At 58.6% G+C, this 16,015-nt stretch overlaps 1 protein-coding gene across 1 annotated transcript; it reads left to right on the forward strand.

The window, feature by feature from the left end:
* The first annotated feature begins 1,589 nt into the window (after positions 1-1,589).
* Positions 1,590-15,629, forward strand: DHCR24 (24-dehydrocholesterol reductase). Its single transcript, XM_029046463.2, has 9 exons — positions 1,590-1,876; positions 9,148-9,303; positions 9,840-9,945; positions 10,162-10,280; positions 10,832-11,095; positions 11,729-11,872; positions 11,965-12,162; positions 12,563-12,741; positions 14,150-15,629. Exons 1-9 carry the CDS (start codon positions 1,646-1,648, stop codon positions 14,301-14,303), a joined length of 1,551 nt encoding a protein of 516 aa, XP_028902296.1. The 5' UTR covers positions 1,590-1,645; the 3' UTR covers positions 14,304-15,629.
* Positions 15,630-16,015: the final 386 nt, after the last annotated feature.

A 16,015-nucleotide genomic window follows, 5' to 3' on the forward strand; every position in this document is an offset into this window, starting at 1 on the left:
ATCTGAGGAGGGAGAGCATTCCAGGCCACAGGTAGGATGTGGGCCAGGAGTCGACGGTGGGACAGGTGAGATGGAGGCCCAGGGAGAAGGTTAGCAGCAGCAGAGGAGCGGAGTGTACGGACTGCGATGGAGAAGGAGAGGAGAGAGGTGAGGTAAGAAGGAGGAAAGGGATGGAAAGGTTTGAAGCCAATAGTGAGGAGTTTTTGTTTGATACGGAGGTTGATAGGCAACCACTGGAGATTTTTGAGAAGGGGGGGGTGACGTGCCCAGAGCCTTTCTGCAGAAAGGTGATCTGGGCAGCAGAGTGAAGGACAGACTGAAGTAGACAGAAGGTTGGGAGGGCCGAAAGGAGGCTGATGCAGTAGTGCTTTATTTAGCACTTTATTTATTGAGCACTTACTGGGTGCACAGAGCTAGGCTAAACGCTTGGGAGAGGACAATAAAACAGTAAACAGATATAATGTCGGTATTTGGTCCCTGCCCGCAAAGATCTTGGGCCCTAGTGGAGCCTGGCAGTCAGAAGAACCTGGGTTCTGGTCCTGGATCTGCTGCCTGTCTGCTGTGTGGCCTTGGGCAAGTCACTTCGCTTCTCTGGGCCTCAGTGACCTCATATGTAAAATGGGAGCCCCACGTGGGACAGGGACCGTGTCCAACTCGATTGCTTTTATCCGCCCCGGTGCTCAGTACAGTGCCCGGCACACTGTAAGTGCTTCGCGTCCACCATGATTAGTACTAGTAGTAGTAAGGGTTGAACAAATATGGTTTGGAAATAAAAAAGCTGCTCAGGATGACTCTGTGGCCAGCGCTGTGTCAATAGGGTGGCGGGGTCAATAGGGGTGACACGTGAGCCTGTCGTTGAGCAGGGATGGTTAGAGAAGCAGCGCCGCTCAGCGGAAAGAGCCTGGGCTTGGGAGTCAGAGGTCATGGGTTCGAATCCCGGCTCTGCCACTCAGTTAGGTGACTGTGGGCCAGTCCCTTCACTTCTCTGGGCCTCAGTTCCCTCATCTGTAAAATGGGGATGAAGACCGGGAGCCCCACGGGGGACAACCTGATGACCCTGTCTCTCCCCTGGCGCTTAGAACAGTGCTCGGCACATAGCGGGCGCTTAACAAGTCCCCACATTGTCATCGTGACTATTATCTGCTGCCGAATTGAATTGTACATTCCAAGCGCTGAGCGCAGTGCTCCGCGCAGAGTGGGCGCTCCATCGATACGACGGAATGAATGAATGAAGGAAGGAAGGAAGGAAGGAAGGAATGACTGAATGTCCCGTGGCCCGGCGGCGGCGGGCCGGGCTGGGGGGAGGGGGCGGGGGAGGGCGGCGCGGCGGCAGCCAATGGGCGCGCCCGCCTCCTGATCCGATCCCCGGCGCGGCTCCCGATTGGCCGGCGCCGGGGTCTCGGCCCACCGAGGCGGCGGCGGCGGCGGCCAATGGGGAGGCGCGGGGCGGGGAGGGGGCGGGGCCGGGGGCGGGGCCGGAGGGCGGGAAAGCGTCCCCCTCCTCGACTCCGCCCCCTGCCGGCCGGCCGCCGCCTGCTCACTTGGCCTCGGCCGCGGCGGCCTCCCCGTGCCCTCCCGGTGTCCCGGGCCCGTCCTGTGCCCCCCCCCCCCCGGTGCCCCCCCTCCCGGTGCCCGTGGTCCGGCCATGGAGCCGGCCGTGTCCCTGGCGGCCTGCGCGCTGCTGTTCCTGCTGTGGGTGCGGGTGAAGGGGCTGGAGTTCGTCATCATCCACCAGCGCTGGGTCTTCGTCTGCCTGTTCCTGCTGCCGCTATCCCTCATCTTCGACGTCTACTACTCCCTGCGGGCCTGGGTGGTCTTCCGCCTCAACAGCGCACCCCGTCTGCACGAGCAGCGCGTGCGGGACATCCAGGGACAGGTGAGGCACCAACGACACCACCGCCCTCCCTCCCTCCCTCCCTCTCTCCATTCGTCCCTCTATCCATCCATCCCTCCCTCTATCTATCTATCCATCCCTCCCTCCCTCCCTCCTTCCATCCCTCCCTCTCTCCCTCCCTCCATCCTTCCCTCCCTCCATCCCTCTCTCCATCCATCCCCCCCTCCCTCCCTCCATCCCCCCCTCCCTCCCTCCATCCATCCCTCCATCCCTCCCTCTATCTATCCATCCCTCCATCCCTCCCTCCTTCCATCCCTCCCTCTCTCCATCCATCCCTCCATCCATCCCTCTATCTATCCATCCCTCCATCCATCCCTCCATCCACCCCTCCATTCACCCCCCCTCCGTCCATCCACTCACTCATTCATTCGTTCATACTCTGTGCAGAGCACTGCACTAACCGCTTGGAATGTACAGTTCGCCCCCCGCCCCCACCCCCTCCCCCACCCATGAAGCAGCACAGCCTAGGGGCTAGAGCCCGGGCCTGCAACTCTGAAGGTCGTGGGTCCAGCGCTTAGAACAGTGTCCAGCCCTTGGAATAATAATAAGTGAGAAGTGGAAGTGACTTGCCCAAGGTCACACAGCTGACAAGGAGGCAGGATTCGAACCCTTGATCTCTGACTCCCCAGCCCGGACTCTTTCGCTGAGCCACGCGGCTTCACTTTGAGAACAGTGCTTTGCACGTAATAAGCACTTAAGGAGCACAGCTCAGTGGAAAGAGCACTTTCCTATGTGCAGAGCACTGGACTAAGCACTTGGAATGTACAGTTCTGCAGCAGATAAAGACAATCCCCGTCCAACGACGGGCTCACAGTCTAAACAGGGGAAACAGACAGCAAAGCAAAACAAGACAAGACGACATCATCAAGATAAATAGAATCAAGGAGATGTACACTTCATCCCGGCTCCACCGCTTGTCGGTTGTTGTGTGACCTTGGGCAAATCGCTTCACTTCTCTGGGCCTCAGTTCCCTCATTTGTAAAATGGGAATGAAGACTGTGAGCCCTGATTACCTTGTATCTGCCCCAGTGCTTAGAACAGTGCTCGACACATAGTAAGCGCTTAACAAACACCAACATTATTATTATTATTATTAACAAATGCCATCATTATTCTAATCCCGCCACGCATCTGCTCTGTGACTTTGGGTTAGTCGCCGCACTTCTCTGGGCCTCAGTTCCCTCATCTGGAAGATGGGTTTGAAGACTGGGAGCCCCCTGCGGGACAGGGATCGTGTCCAACACGATTTTGTCGGTATCCACCCCAGCGCTTAGTACAGCGTCTGGCACATAGGATGTGCTTAAAGCATGCCATCATCACGCTCTGCACCCCCAGGCCCACAGTCCTAAGCGCTTAGTACAGTGCTCCGCACACAGTAAGTGCTCAATAAATACAATTGAATGAACCCCTCCAGACTCGGGGACCGCCTCCCCAGCCCCACGAGGGCCCATGTGCCGCCAATAGGGGCACAGGCGACTCCTTTGTAAACTATACATGATGATGGTATTTGTTAAGCGCCTACTATGTGCCAAGCACCGGAGTAGGTACAAGGTAATGAGGTTAAGCAGCGTGGCTAGTTAAGCAGCGTGGCTCAGTGGAAAGAGCACGGGCTTTGGAGTCAGAGATCATGAGTTCGAATCCCAGCTCCGCCACTTGTCAGCTGTGTGACTGTGGGCAAGTCACTTCACTTCTCTGGGCCTCGGTTCCCTCATCTGTAAAATGGGGATGAAGACTGTGAGCCCCACGTGGGACAACCTGATTCCCCTGTGTCTACCCCAGCGCTTAGAACAGTGCTTGGCACATAGTAAGCACTTAACAAATACCAACATTATTATTATTGTCCCACCTGGGGCTCACAGTCTTCATCCCCATGGATGAGGTCACTGAGGCGCAGAGAAGTGAAGTAGCTTGCCCAAAGTCACACAGCAGCAACTGGCGGAGCCAGGCCTAGAACCCATGACCTCTGACTCCCAAGCCCCTGCTCTTTCCTCTAAGCCACACTGCCTCTTTCTGATGAGGGAACTGAGGCACAGAGAAGTGAAGTGACTTCCCCAGGGTCACACAGAAGACAAGAGGCGCAGCCGGGATTAGAATCGCCTTTGCCATCGTGTGGCTGTGGTCTAGAAAGCAGGCAGAGAAGAGATTTACACTTTTGAGCTGATGTCTAGAAAGCAGGTGGGGGAGTTGAGTGTTTATTGGGTCCGCAGTACTTTAGAACATGGAATGAAGAGCGAGCCCCAGCCCTCCCAGGGTTTACAGTCCTGGGTAGGAGGCTCCCGGAAAACTAGCTAATGACCCTTTCAAGTAACCCTCCATCTTCCTCCTAGTCCATTTTCTCCCGGGTCTGCCAGCCCCAAGAGCCGGACTGGACCGCAATCCTGAGGAATAGTAGCAGCTCCAGTGCCCTCCCCACCCTCCCACCCCCACGCTCATTAGTTAATTAATGATGGCATTTGTTAAGCGCTTATTATGTGCAAAGCACTGTATTAAGCTCTGGGGAGGATACAAGGTCATCAGGCTGTCCCACGTAGGGCTCACAGTCCTCATCCCCATTTTACACTTGAGGGAACTGAGGCACAGAGAAGTTGTGACTTGCCCAAAGTCACACAGCTGACAAGCGGCGGGCCGGGATTTGAACACAGGACCTCTGAGTCCCCAGCCCGGGCTCTTTCCACTGAACCACGCTGCTTCTCATGCAGATGGATTGGAGAGAGGGCTTGTGTCCTGCCCCAGATCTCCGAAGGCCCCCTGGGTCATCGCGTGGGCCGTCCTGGGACCGAGTAGGCTTCCAGGCATGTGTCCTGCCCCAGATGGGGTCATCCCTGGAGAGGGTGAGGGAAGAGCCGGCGGTATGCATTGCCTGCCTGTGCAGTGGGCCGCTGTGGCGCTGGCCAGCTAACTGGGTGGTCATGGTGGTGGTCAGCCACACCTAGGGGCCTGGGAGGGTGTTTAGCGGACAGTGCTCCTCCCGCCTCCCCCACCGTCCAACCTTTGCGCTGCCAGGCAGAGCAGTGGACCTTGAAGTTAAAACCGTGTTGCATGGCCAGGCTCTCACCTTCCCCGGGCACATCTCGAGCACAAATAGACCTTGCCGCTGGAAGCCCCGGGGCCTGGGTGACGCAACCAACTGTGCCCCTGTCTGCATGGGACGTTGAGTGGGAAGCCCCCAGTGGGTGATGGGCGGGCGGTCGGGGGCTAACCCGGGAGGCATGAGGACGCCACCATGTCTCCGCCCGGTCAGCCTGTCGTGCTGGCCCTGATCCTGGCTCGTGCTCGTTTAGGGGAGACGGTTGCCTGGCGATGGGGAACAGATGCCAACCGGAACCGGGGGTGCCCTCTCCTTGTCACTCATGTTGTACTCCCCAAAGTGCTTAGTATGGTGCTCTGCACACAGTAAGCCCTCAGTAAATATGACTGATCGAATCCCAGACGAATAATAATAATGGTATTTGTTATACACTTACTCTGTGCCAAGCACTGTTCTATTCTCTGGGGTAGATACAAGGTAATCAGATTGGACATAGTTCCTATGCCATATGGGGCTCTCAGTCTTAGTCTCCATTTTACAGATGGGGTAACTGAGGCCCGGAGAAGTGAAGTGACTTACCCAAGGACACACAGCAGACAAGTGGCAGAGCTGGGATTAGAACCCACTTCCTCTGACTCCCAGGCCCGAGCTCTTGCCACTAGGGCCATGCTGCTTGGGGATTCCATCTTGGCCTGAGCCCTTGGGGGCCCCCCAGAATGGGGGATGTTTCCAGGGGTCCAGGCCTAGGCTTCCTCAGGTGGAGGTGGACCAAGGCCCCTTGGGGCCAGGGGCGGGACCAATGCCACCCCCTTGACCCTAGCCATGAGAGCAAGGAGTCCATGGGGTGCTGGGACATCCCCGACATCTGAGGGGTGGGTCTAACGGCCACCGGTCCCTGCCGTTGGGGCCGGGGGGTTGGCAGAGGAGGGGGCTCTGTCTCCGGGCTGAGACCCCACACTTCCTCTGGCCAGAAGGAAGCCCTATTGGCGGGGGGGGGGGGTCTCTTACCTAGTGGATAAATTCTTGGGGTAAATTCTTGGGGGTCTAATTCCGGCTCCACCACTTGCCTGCTGGGTGACCTCGGGCAAGTCGCTTCATTTCTCTGGGCCCCATTTTCCTTCTCCGTAAATGGGGATTTAATACCCTTTCTCCCTCCTACTAAGATGGTGAGCTCCATGTGGGACTCCACCTGGTATGCCTTTGACCTGATTGTCTGGTAACTCCCTGAGGATTCAGTCTAGGGCTTGGCACACAGTAAACACTTATCACATAGCAATGTTATTATCATTAGGGCTCACCCCACTTTTCTCCTCCCTTGGTGGGAGGAGAGGAGCTCAGGGGCAAGCAGCCTTTTCGAAAGTGGATGAACAGTGGGTAAGAATGGAAAGGAGCCAAGTGGATGACATCCATGAGCCATCTGCTGTGGCGCAGACCAGCCCCCGCAATTCCGTGGCCAGGCGTCGCTCGCTTCCACTGCTTTCCTCTTCTGACCTCTCCCAAGCACTCAGCACAGTGCTCGGCGCACAGGAGCCTGGAAACTCCTTAAGGGCAGGGATCGCGTCTACTTACTAGCGTGGCTTAGTGGATGGAGTATGGGCCTGGGAGTCAGAGGGACCTGGGTTCTGATCCTGGCTCTGCCGTGTGTCTGCTGTGTGATCTCGGGCAAGTCACTCAACTTCTCTGGGGCTCAGTTATGTCATCTGTTAAATGGGGATTAAGAGTGTGAGCTTCATGTCGGACAGGGACTGGGTCCAGCCTGATTAACTTGTATATACCTCAGTGCTTAGAAGAGTGCTTAACACATAATAAACACTTAAGTCCCATTATTATTATTATTGTAATAATAATGTTGGTATTTGTTAAGGGCTTACTATGTGCAGAGCACTGTTCTAAGCGCTGGGGTAGATACAGGGTAATCAGGTTGTCCCACGTGAGGCTCACAGTCCTAATCCCCACTTTACAGATGAGGTAACTGAGGCACAGAGAAGTGAAGCGACTTGCCCACAGTCACACAGCCGACAAGTGGCAGAGGCAGGATTCGAACCCATGACCTCAGACTCCCAAGCCCGTGCTCTTTCCACTGAGTCACGCTGCTTCTCCCAGTGCTCAGTAGGGTGCTTTGCCCACAATAGGCTTAAACTCCTTGAGGAAGGGCGTCACCTCCTTAACTCTGTTGTACTACCTCAAGTGTTTTGTGCAATACTCTCCACACAGTAAGCATTCACTAAATACCATTGGTTGATTGTTTGATTGATTGATTGCTGACCAGCGGCTAGTCGTGAGGGAAAAGACACAATCTGTGGGGACCGTCAAGCAAGAGTCCCCTTAGGGTACCTGTGACACCCCGGAGGAAAGGGACAGGCTCAGGAATCCGGTCAGTCCGAGTCCGCTCCCCACCGGCTGGACTTCACCCGCCCTTGGTCATGCAGATTGGAGAAGGGGCATCCAGCTGCCCTGGGAATGGTTGGGCCTTCAGGCATGTGTCCTGCCCTAGACTGCCAATGCCCCTCCCCATGGTCATCCCTTGAGACGGGGAGGGGAGAGCCAGGGACAGGTGTTGCCTGGTCTGTGTTGTGGGCCGCTCTGGCGCTGGCCAGCCGGTTGGGTGGTCAGGTTGGCGGCCGGCCAGCACTCTGGGCCTGGGACGGTGTGTAGTAGACGGTGCGCCACTCCCTGTCCCCAGACCTTGGCCACATCATACGAGGCCAGGGACGGGCACGAAGAACGGACAGTGCGGCCGCCGGACCCATGCCGCCCCTATCCCCCGTCCTCAAAGCCGTATTGAAGGCACATCTCCTCCGAGAGGCCTTCCCTGACTAAGCCTGTTTTTCCTCTTCTCCCATTCTCTTCTGTATCTCCCTGACTGCCTCCCTTTATTCGTCTCCCCATCCCAGCCCCTCAACACTTATGTCCATATCTGTCACTTATTTATTTGCATTAATGTCTGTCTCCTTCTCTAGACTGTAAGCTCATTGTGGGCAGGGAATGTGTCTGTTTTACTGCACTCTCCCAAGTGCTTAGTACAGTGCTCTGCACACGGCGCTCAGTCAATACGATTGATTGACCGACTGAGTGGTTATTATGGACCCAGTGCCTTCTGCATAGAGAAGACTGTACTAAATGCATGGGAGAATTCAGTAATAAATAAAAACAATGATGACTTTGATTAAGTGTCAAGCACTACAGTATATATTAAGGTAAACAGAGGGTAATCAGATAGGACCCCATCCTGGTCCCACTGTCTGAGAAGGTAGGAACGAAGGAAAGAAGGCTCTCTCAGTTTTACAAAGGAGGAAACGAATCCAGGGAAATGAAGTGACTTGCCCAAAGTCACAGAGGAGACGAATGATGGAGGCAGAATAAGAACTTGGGTCCCCCAGCCCTGTGCCCTGAATTACAGAGCCCGTGAGTGCTCCAGAACTGGTCTGGAGACAGGAAATCCCAAGCATTGCACAGTCCTCCAGGAACACGGGGAGTCTCATACACTGTGGGGCTCCTCTCGAGCTGGGAGCAGGGGAGCAAGAGCACAGCAGCCTGGGGGATTCAAACCCTCCTCATCCCACTGGCGGCAGAAGAGGGAGGCAAACAGATGAGCATTTGGATGAGGGCAAAGAGTCAGGGTCAACTTTGTCCTCAATACTGAGTTGAACACCAGGTCGTGAGATCGGACACAGTCCCTCTCCCTCGTGGGCTTACAATCTTTCCCTGTTGTCCAAAGATAGCGAAACTGAGGCCCAGAGAGGGGTGACTTGCCCAGTAATCAAAATAATAATGGTAATTGTTAAGCACTTACTATGTGCCAGGCACTGTACTTGATGCTGGGGTGGATACAAGCAAAATTGAGTTGGGCACAGTCCCTATCCCATGTGGGGTTCACAGACTTAATCCCCATTTTGCAGATGAGGTAACTGAGGCGTGTAGAATTGAAAGGTTTTGCCCAAGACCACACAGCAGACACATGGCAGAGCCTGGATTAGAACCCATGACCTTCCGACTCCCCCAGGCCCCTGCTGGAGCCATGGTGCCATGCTGCTTCTTGTCCAAGAACCGTGGCGAGTCTGGGAGGGCTAAAAACCCTGTTCTCCCATCCGGCCGAGCCCTGCAGCTGGACCGCCCCCCGTCGCCGCCCCTCCCGGCGGGGTGCTTGGGCGGCAGTGATCCCCCCGCCGCCCCGGCACGGTCCGGGCAGACGGGCGAACGGCAGTGTTTGTGCCTCCCCTCGCAGGTGCGCAGATGGCGAGAGCAAGGGGGTGCCACCTACATGTGCACCGGCCGCCCCGGCTGGCTCACCGTCTCCCTCAGGGTGGGCAAGTACAAGAAGACGCACAAAAACATCATGATCAACCTGATGGACATTCTGGAAGTGGACACCAAGAACCAGGTAGGGACCCACGCTGAGGAGGGGAGCAGGGGGGACCGGGGCCAGCTGTGTCCACGGCCCCTTGGGAACTGCGAGTGGGGAGCAGGGCTACAAGTGGGGCTCGTCTTCATTCACTCAAATGTATTTATTGAGCCCTTTCTGTGTGCAGAGCACTGTACTGAGTGGTTGGGGGAGTAGAATATAACAACAGACACAAGTTTCCTGCCCACAGTGAGCTCACAGTCATCTCCCTGACTCGCACCTCCCACGAAGTACCCAGGCCTTTCAGTATACCCATCCGTCTATCGTCGGGGGTTCGGCGTGTATGGTTTCATGGTGGGCTGAGCACGGGCAAGGGGGTGGGGAGGAGCGGGGTTAAGAAGGTGGAAGAATCAGACAGTCTAGGAGCTCGGTACGTACAAATGATGGATGGATTGAAATCATCTCTGGTCACTGACCTGGCACCTGACTTTAGGGGGGCAGGCGGATGGGGGCAGGGTGAGTGTGTGTCTGGACTGGGTATGCCAATTGCATTTTTTTGTCCTTTTGGTTTCCAGATTGTCCGCGTGGAACCCTTGGTCAGCATGGGGCAGGTGACCGCGTTGTTGAACTCTATTGGCTGGACGCTGCCCGTGTTGCCGGAGCTCGATGACCTCACAGTCGGTGAGGCTTCTGCCCTGTCGGGGCAGCGACGCGATGTGGACCCTGCCTGTGGCGGGGGTCTGGACCGTGTCTCCAGTTTCGGGGGCGGGATGGTCGGCCGAGTCTGCAGTGGTGGGGGGCGGTGGGGAGGTCCCGGCCGTGTCTGTGGAAATGTCTGGGCAGCGGGGAGAGGGCCGGGCGTGGGTTGCGGCCGGACTGAGTGTGTCATGGTCACAGGTGGCCTGATCATGGGCACCGGGATCGAGTCGTCGTCCCACATCTACGGCCTGTTCCAGCACATCTGCACGGCCTACGAGCTGGTCCTGGCTGACGGCAGCCTGGTGCGCTGCACGCCGGTGAGCTCTGCCTGCGGGGCGCTCGGGACCCTGGGGCGGGGGGCGGGCGGCAGGGAGAGAGGGGCAGTCTTCGTCCCTGCCCTCCGGGGCTGCCGGTCCCGTGGTGGCTTTTGGCAGGCGGAGGGCGAAGGCGTCTGGGCGGGAACTTCCATGCCGAAGTGATGGAGAAGGGAGAGAGGATGGGAGGGGGGCGGCTCGTATGTCTGCTTCAGGGTGAAAGAGCCGAAGTGACAGAGGGAGTGTCATCTCTGCTGTAGGAGGGGCCATGTCTCTGATCGACCAGAGTCTCTGGGAGGGGCACCGTCCAGTCACTTGGGGTCTCTGGGAGAGGTGGGATCACCGGGAGGGGCTCGGGGAGGAGGGTCAGGGTCCCCATGGAGGGCCGGGTTGCCCAAGAGTGCTGGGGAGGAGGAGATAATAGTGATGATGGTATCTGTTAAGCGCTTACTACGTGCCAGGCACCGTTGTAAGCGCCGGGGTGGATATAAGCTAATCAGTTTGAGGAGGCCCCGGGCTCCTGGGCTGAGGGCTGCTCGGCTCGGCTCCCGCAGACGGAGAACGAGGATCTGTTCTACGCGGTGCCCTGGTCCTGTGGCACGCTGGGCTTCCTGGTGGCCGCCGAGATCCGGATCATCCCGGCCAAGAAGTACGTGCGGCTGCAGTACGAGCCCGTGCGCGGGCTGGAGCGCATCTGCGAGCGCTTCACCCAGGAGTCCGGCCGAGCCGAGAACCACTTCGTGGAGGGGCTGCTCTTCTCCCTGGACGAGGCCGTCATCATGACCGGGGTCATGACCGACAAAGCCGAACCCGACAAGGTGTGCGGCCCTCCCCTTCCCCGCCCCGGCCGGCCGCCCGCTCTGTAGTCCCGACCGAGTGCCGGCTAGTGATAACCGTAACGATGATCGTGATATTCCTTAAGGGCTTACTCCGCGCCGGGCACCGTACTAAGTGCTAGGGTGGATACAAGCAGATTGGACACGGTCCCTGTCCCAAATGGGGCTCACGGTCTTCAGCCCCATTTTGCAGATGAGGGAACCGAGGCCCACGGAAGTGAAGTGACTTGCCCAGAGTCACCCGGCAGGCAGGTGGCGGAGCTGGAATTAGAACCCAGGACCCTCTGGCTCCATGGCCTGGGCTCTGTCCACTACACCGTACTGCTTCTCCATGCGGGAGAGGTCAGTAGGGTCAGTAGACCTGATCCCTGCCCTTTCAGTCCACTTCATGTAGAGCATCGGACTGAATGCTCATAGACTGTTACCTGCGTGTGCAGAGCTGTGATCTCAGGCCTCTGTGGTCGGGTGGGCATGCGCAGTGCAGATAGGCACCTGACTGCAAGCGCTCACCTGTGTGCAAGGTGTGTGTACAGACAGGCTCCCCGTGTGCAGTGTGCGAATGCAGGTAGGCCCCTCGGCGTATAGACGTTCACGAAGCGCTGTCTCCGGTTGCAGTTGAATCGGATCGGCCGATACTACAAGCCGTGGTTCTTCAAGCACGTGGAGAAGTATCTGCTGAGCGACCAGCGAGGTGTGGAATACATCCCCCTGCGTCACTACTACCACCGGCACACACGCAGCATCTTCTGGGAGCTTCAGGTCAGGCCGAGGTCGGGTGGGCATCCCTCCGCCGGTCCGCTCTCCTCCCAGGCCCGATCCCTGACCCTGCCCTCCCCTCTCCGCTCTCCCAGGACATCATTCCGTTCGGCAACAACCCCGTGTTCCGCTACCTGTTTGGGTGGATGGTGCCGCCCAAGATCTCCCTACTCAAGCTGACCCAGGGCGAGACCCTTCGCAAAATGTACGAGCAGCACCACGTGGTGCAAGACATGCTGGTGCCCATGAGGTGCCTCAACCAGGCCCTGCGCACCTTCCACGACGACCTCCGTGTAAGCCCTGGGCCGCCCCCTGCGTCGCGCCCCACCCGGCGGAGGGGTGGGGGAGGCTGGTCTGCGCTGCCCCCTGGGTGGCGGGGCTGAGCGGCAGTGTTTGGGGGGAAGGGGCGGGGGGCCGGGAGGGATGGCGAGTGGACCCCGGACGGTGCTGTGTACCCCGGCCCCGTGGGGGTGGCCAGGGAGCACGGAGAGCGCCGCGGACCCAGGCAGCCGGGAGGCACGGAAAGGGCAGCGGACCTTGGTGTCCTGGAGGGCGGTGCTGTGGGGGTGTCTGGGGGTGCGGAGAACGCCGCGGACCCTGGCGGCCTGGTCTCCTAGGTGGCGGGTGGCCCCAGTCGGCCTCCGCCGCCCCCGTCCTCCTCCGTCCGTGGCCTGACTCTCCCCGGCCCTGCAGGTGTACCCCATCTGGCTGTGTCCGTTCGTGCTGCCCAGCCAGCCGGGCTTGGTGCACCCCAAGGGGGACGAGACGGAGCTGTACGTGGACATCGGCTCCTACGGCGAGCCCAAGGTGAAGCACTTTGAAGCCAGAGCCTGCATGAGGCAGATGGAGAAGTTTGTCCGCAGCGTACACGGGTCAGTGGTTCTGTGGGAAATGGGCGGGCGCCCCCGGGACGGGGAGAGGGTCTGGTTCTTGTTCCCGGGGCTCTGGACCCCATGGGTTGGGGCCGGGGGGATGTCTTTAATATCACCCAGACTCTTCAGGGCCTTCCTTGGTTGAATTGGGCCTGGTCTCGCTAAGCGATCCCAGCCCACCGCCCTCACCCAGCTCAGGGGGGGCAAGCACAAGGGCGTGGGGCCTGACTGGCTGCCAACGGGAAAAGGCGACGCCTGTACCTATGTGTGTAAGGACAACTAAGCTCCCGTACCCGCTGGAGTGTACGTATGTGCACCTACACCTGGGCACCTTCGGAAGCTGAGTGTCGTAACCCTACCTGGGGTTTCCAGTCGGCCTTCCTTTCATTCATTCAATAGTATTTATTGAGCACTTACTATGTGCAGAGCACTGTACTAAGCACTTGGAATGAACAAGTCGGCAACAGATAGACAGTCCCTGCTGTTTGATGGGCTTACAGTCTAATCGGGGGAGATGGACAGACAAGAACAGTGGCAATAAATAGAGTCAAGGGGAAGAACATCTCATAAAAACAATGGCAACTAAATAGAATCAAGGCGATGTACATTTCATTAACAAAATAAATAGGGTAATGAAAATATATACAGTTGAGCAGACGAGTACGGTGCTGAGGGGATGGGAAGGGAGAGGGGGAGGAGCGGAGGGAAATGGGGGGAAAAGAGGGTTAAGTTGCGGAGCGGTGAAGGGGGGCAGTAGAGGGAGTAGAGGGAGAAGGGGAGCTCAGTCTGGGAAGGCCTCTCGGAGGAGGTGAGTTTTAAGTAGGGTTTTGAAGAGGGGAAGAGAATTAGTTTGGCGGAGGTGAGGAAGGAGGACGTTCCAGGACCGCGGGAGGACGTGGCCCAGGGGTCGACGGGATAGGCGAGACTGAGGGACGGTGAGGAGGTGGGCGGCGGAGGAGCGGAGCGTATGGGGTGGGCGGTAGAAAGAAGGGAGGAGAGGTAGGAAGGGGCTAGGTGATGAAGAGCCTCGAAGCCTAGAGTGAGGAGTTTTTGTTTGGAGCGGAGGTCGATAGGCAACCACTGGAGGTGTTTAAGAAGGGGAGTGACATGCCCAGATCCTTTCTGCAGGAAGATGAGCCGGGCAGCGGAGTGAAGAATAGACCGGAGCGGGTCGAGAGAGGAGGAAGGGAGATCAGAGAGAAGGCTGACACAGTAGTCTAGCCGGGATATAACAAGAGCCTGTAGCAGTAAAGTAGCCGTTTGGGTGGAGAGGAAAGGGCGGTCCTGCTAGCACTGGGCTAAGCCATGATCAGCCCAGCCTCCTCTGGGGCGAATCAAGCAGTCGCCGTGACCCTCCTCCTCCCCTCCCTTCTCTTGCCCTCCCCACCCCTGCCTCTCCTGAACACAGGTTCCAGATGCTATACGCGGACTGCTACATGAACCGGGAGGAATTCTGGGAGATGTTTGACGGGTCCCTGTACCACAAGCTGAGGGAGCAGCTCAACTGTCGGGATGCCTTCCCTGAGGTCTACGATAAAATCTGCAAGGCGGCCAGACACTGAGAGTCCCGGCCAGGCCCAGGGCGGAGGGGGTGGCGGAGGCCGGGGACGGGAGGACCGGTTGGCCATCTGGGGCCCGACTCCACATCTGCCCGGGGTTCGGTTCCTCGGCCGTGACAGCTGTCCAGGGGAGGAGGAGGCCACGCGGCGTGCCCAGCTCAGGAGTGTGGCCGCCTCCCCCTTGGACTCCTGGGTCTCTGACGGCCGGGGCTTCTCGGGACCCAAACCACGCCCCCTCCCCATCTGGAAGGCTGGAGGTCCCATCTCCGTAGATGTTCGTGCCTCGCTGTCCCCCCCACCGCCTTCCCCGCTGCCCCCGTGATGGTGCCTGATCGCTGTTTGTCAGAGAGCCTTCTCTCTTCAGGGCGGACCCCGGCTCAGTGGGAAGGGGAGCCGTCCGGGGGTCTCACCGGCAGTGCCCTGCTACCGCAGAAGGGCAGACTGCGGGCAGAAACCCCGACCCCCATCCCTTCCAGCTCCCTCTTCCTTGGCTTCATCCTAGTGCCTTCTGCATTGTCTGACCCCCACTGCTCCCTGCCTCTCATTCTCCTTCCCTCCTCTCTTCCCTCTTTCCCTCCTCTCTGCTTCCCTGGGAAGCGGAGGAGGAGGAGGAGATGGGGGAGCAGGGAGCCAGCCCAGCCCTGGTCACCATCAGAGATGCCCACTTCTTTGAGAGAGGCCTGCGGAGGCCGCTGTGACAGAAGAGTGGAGTATTAGGAGAGACCGCAGCCTCTGTGCGTGGTGTCCAGCAGACTGGCCCCGGGCCAGGTCCTGGAGCAGAACTCGCTTCCCACCCGCCCTCACGGCAGAGCTTAGTGGGAGAGATCACCCGGGGGTTAGGGGTTGCCTGACCAGGAGAGCAGCATGATTGATCCTGGGATGGCCCGGGCCAAAGCAGTGATTCTACGGAATACGTAGAGGAGCGACTCACGAGGGCCAGATTGAACCCCAGTAGTCCCGGACCCCAGCGGCCTGGGCTGGGAGCCCCCGGCAGCCCCAGACCCAGGCAGGGTGGGCCGGGACTCCCGGAAGCCCCCAAACCCCAAACTGGGAGTCCCAGCCTGCGGCCAAGGTCAAACCAAAAAACCGGAGGCATCCTGGGACTTTGGCAGTTCCCAGGTCTCTCAGGTGACGAGGTAGTCATTGCCAAGGGGACTGAGTGGCCGGGCTGACCGCAGCCCCGGGAACGGTCGGGTCCCGGGCCACGTGGGTGTGGCTGTGCTGCCTCCAGCCCAGGCCTGCTGTAATTGTGCGTGCTGAGTGTGTTTCAGGATTTCTGCAGTTTATTTTTGTGGTGAACATGTAATTTAAATGTGCTTTATGCCGGAAGTGTGATTGGTTTGTTTTTTGGTATGTTGGTTGTTTGAAGCGGTCACTGGCTTATCTGGGCCTTCCCAGCTAGAAGAGGGGAGGGGCCGCCTGGCATGGTAACAGACACTGTCCCAAACAATGAGCAGAAGCTGTCTCCCTCCTTGGTGGACGCCGGGAGTCCTGCCTCTGCCTTCCTCAGCCTTGGTGCCCGCAGCCTCCTGGAACCCGCCAAGCCACTGCCGAGGGCCCCGGGGGGCAGGGCCTGGACCCCGTCTGCCCCCAGGTGGGACCAGAGAGGCGAGGTCTGGTCTCACTGCCACAGGACAAGGCCCGTCGAAGGAACCGGAAAGCCCGCGTGTGAGGCAGGGGTGGGACTTGGGACTGGAAGCTGGATGGGGTGGGGG

This window comes from Ornithorhynchus anatinus, chromosome 18, assembly GCF_004115215.2.
Source record: "Ornithorhynchus anatinus isolate Pmale09 chromosome 18, mOrnAna1.pri.v4, whole genome shotgun sequence".
Classification (NCBI taxonomy): domain Eukaryota; kingdom Metazoa; phylum Chordata; class Mammalia; order Monotremata; family Ornithorhynchidae; genus Ornithorhynchus; species Ornithorhynchus anatinus.

Bases quoted from the DNA above. Each gene is read 5' to 3' on its own strand.
- DHCR24 (XM_029046463.2), top strand. From the start codon at position 1,646: ATGGAGCCGGCCGTGTCCCTGGCGGCCTGCGCGCTGCTGTTCCTGCTG. The intron at 9,304-9,839 runs GTAGGGACCCAC...TTTGGTTTCCAG, and splicing joins AAGTGGACACCAAGAACCAG to ATTGTCCGCGTGGAACCCTT. The intron at 10,281-10,831 runs GTGAGCTCTGCC...CGGCTCCCGCAG, and splicing joins GCCTGGTGCGCTGCACGCCG to ACGGAGAACGAGGATCTGTT.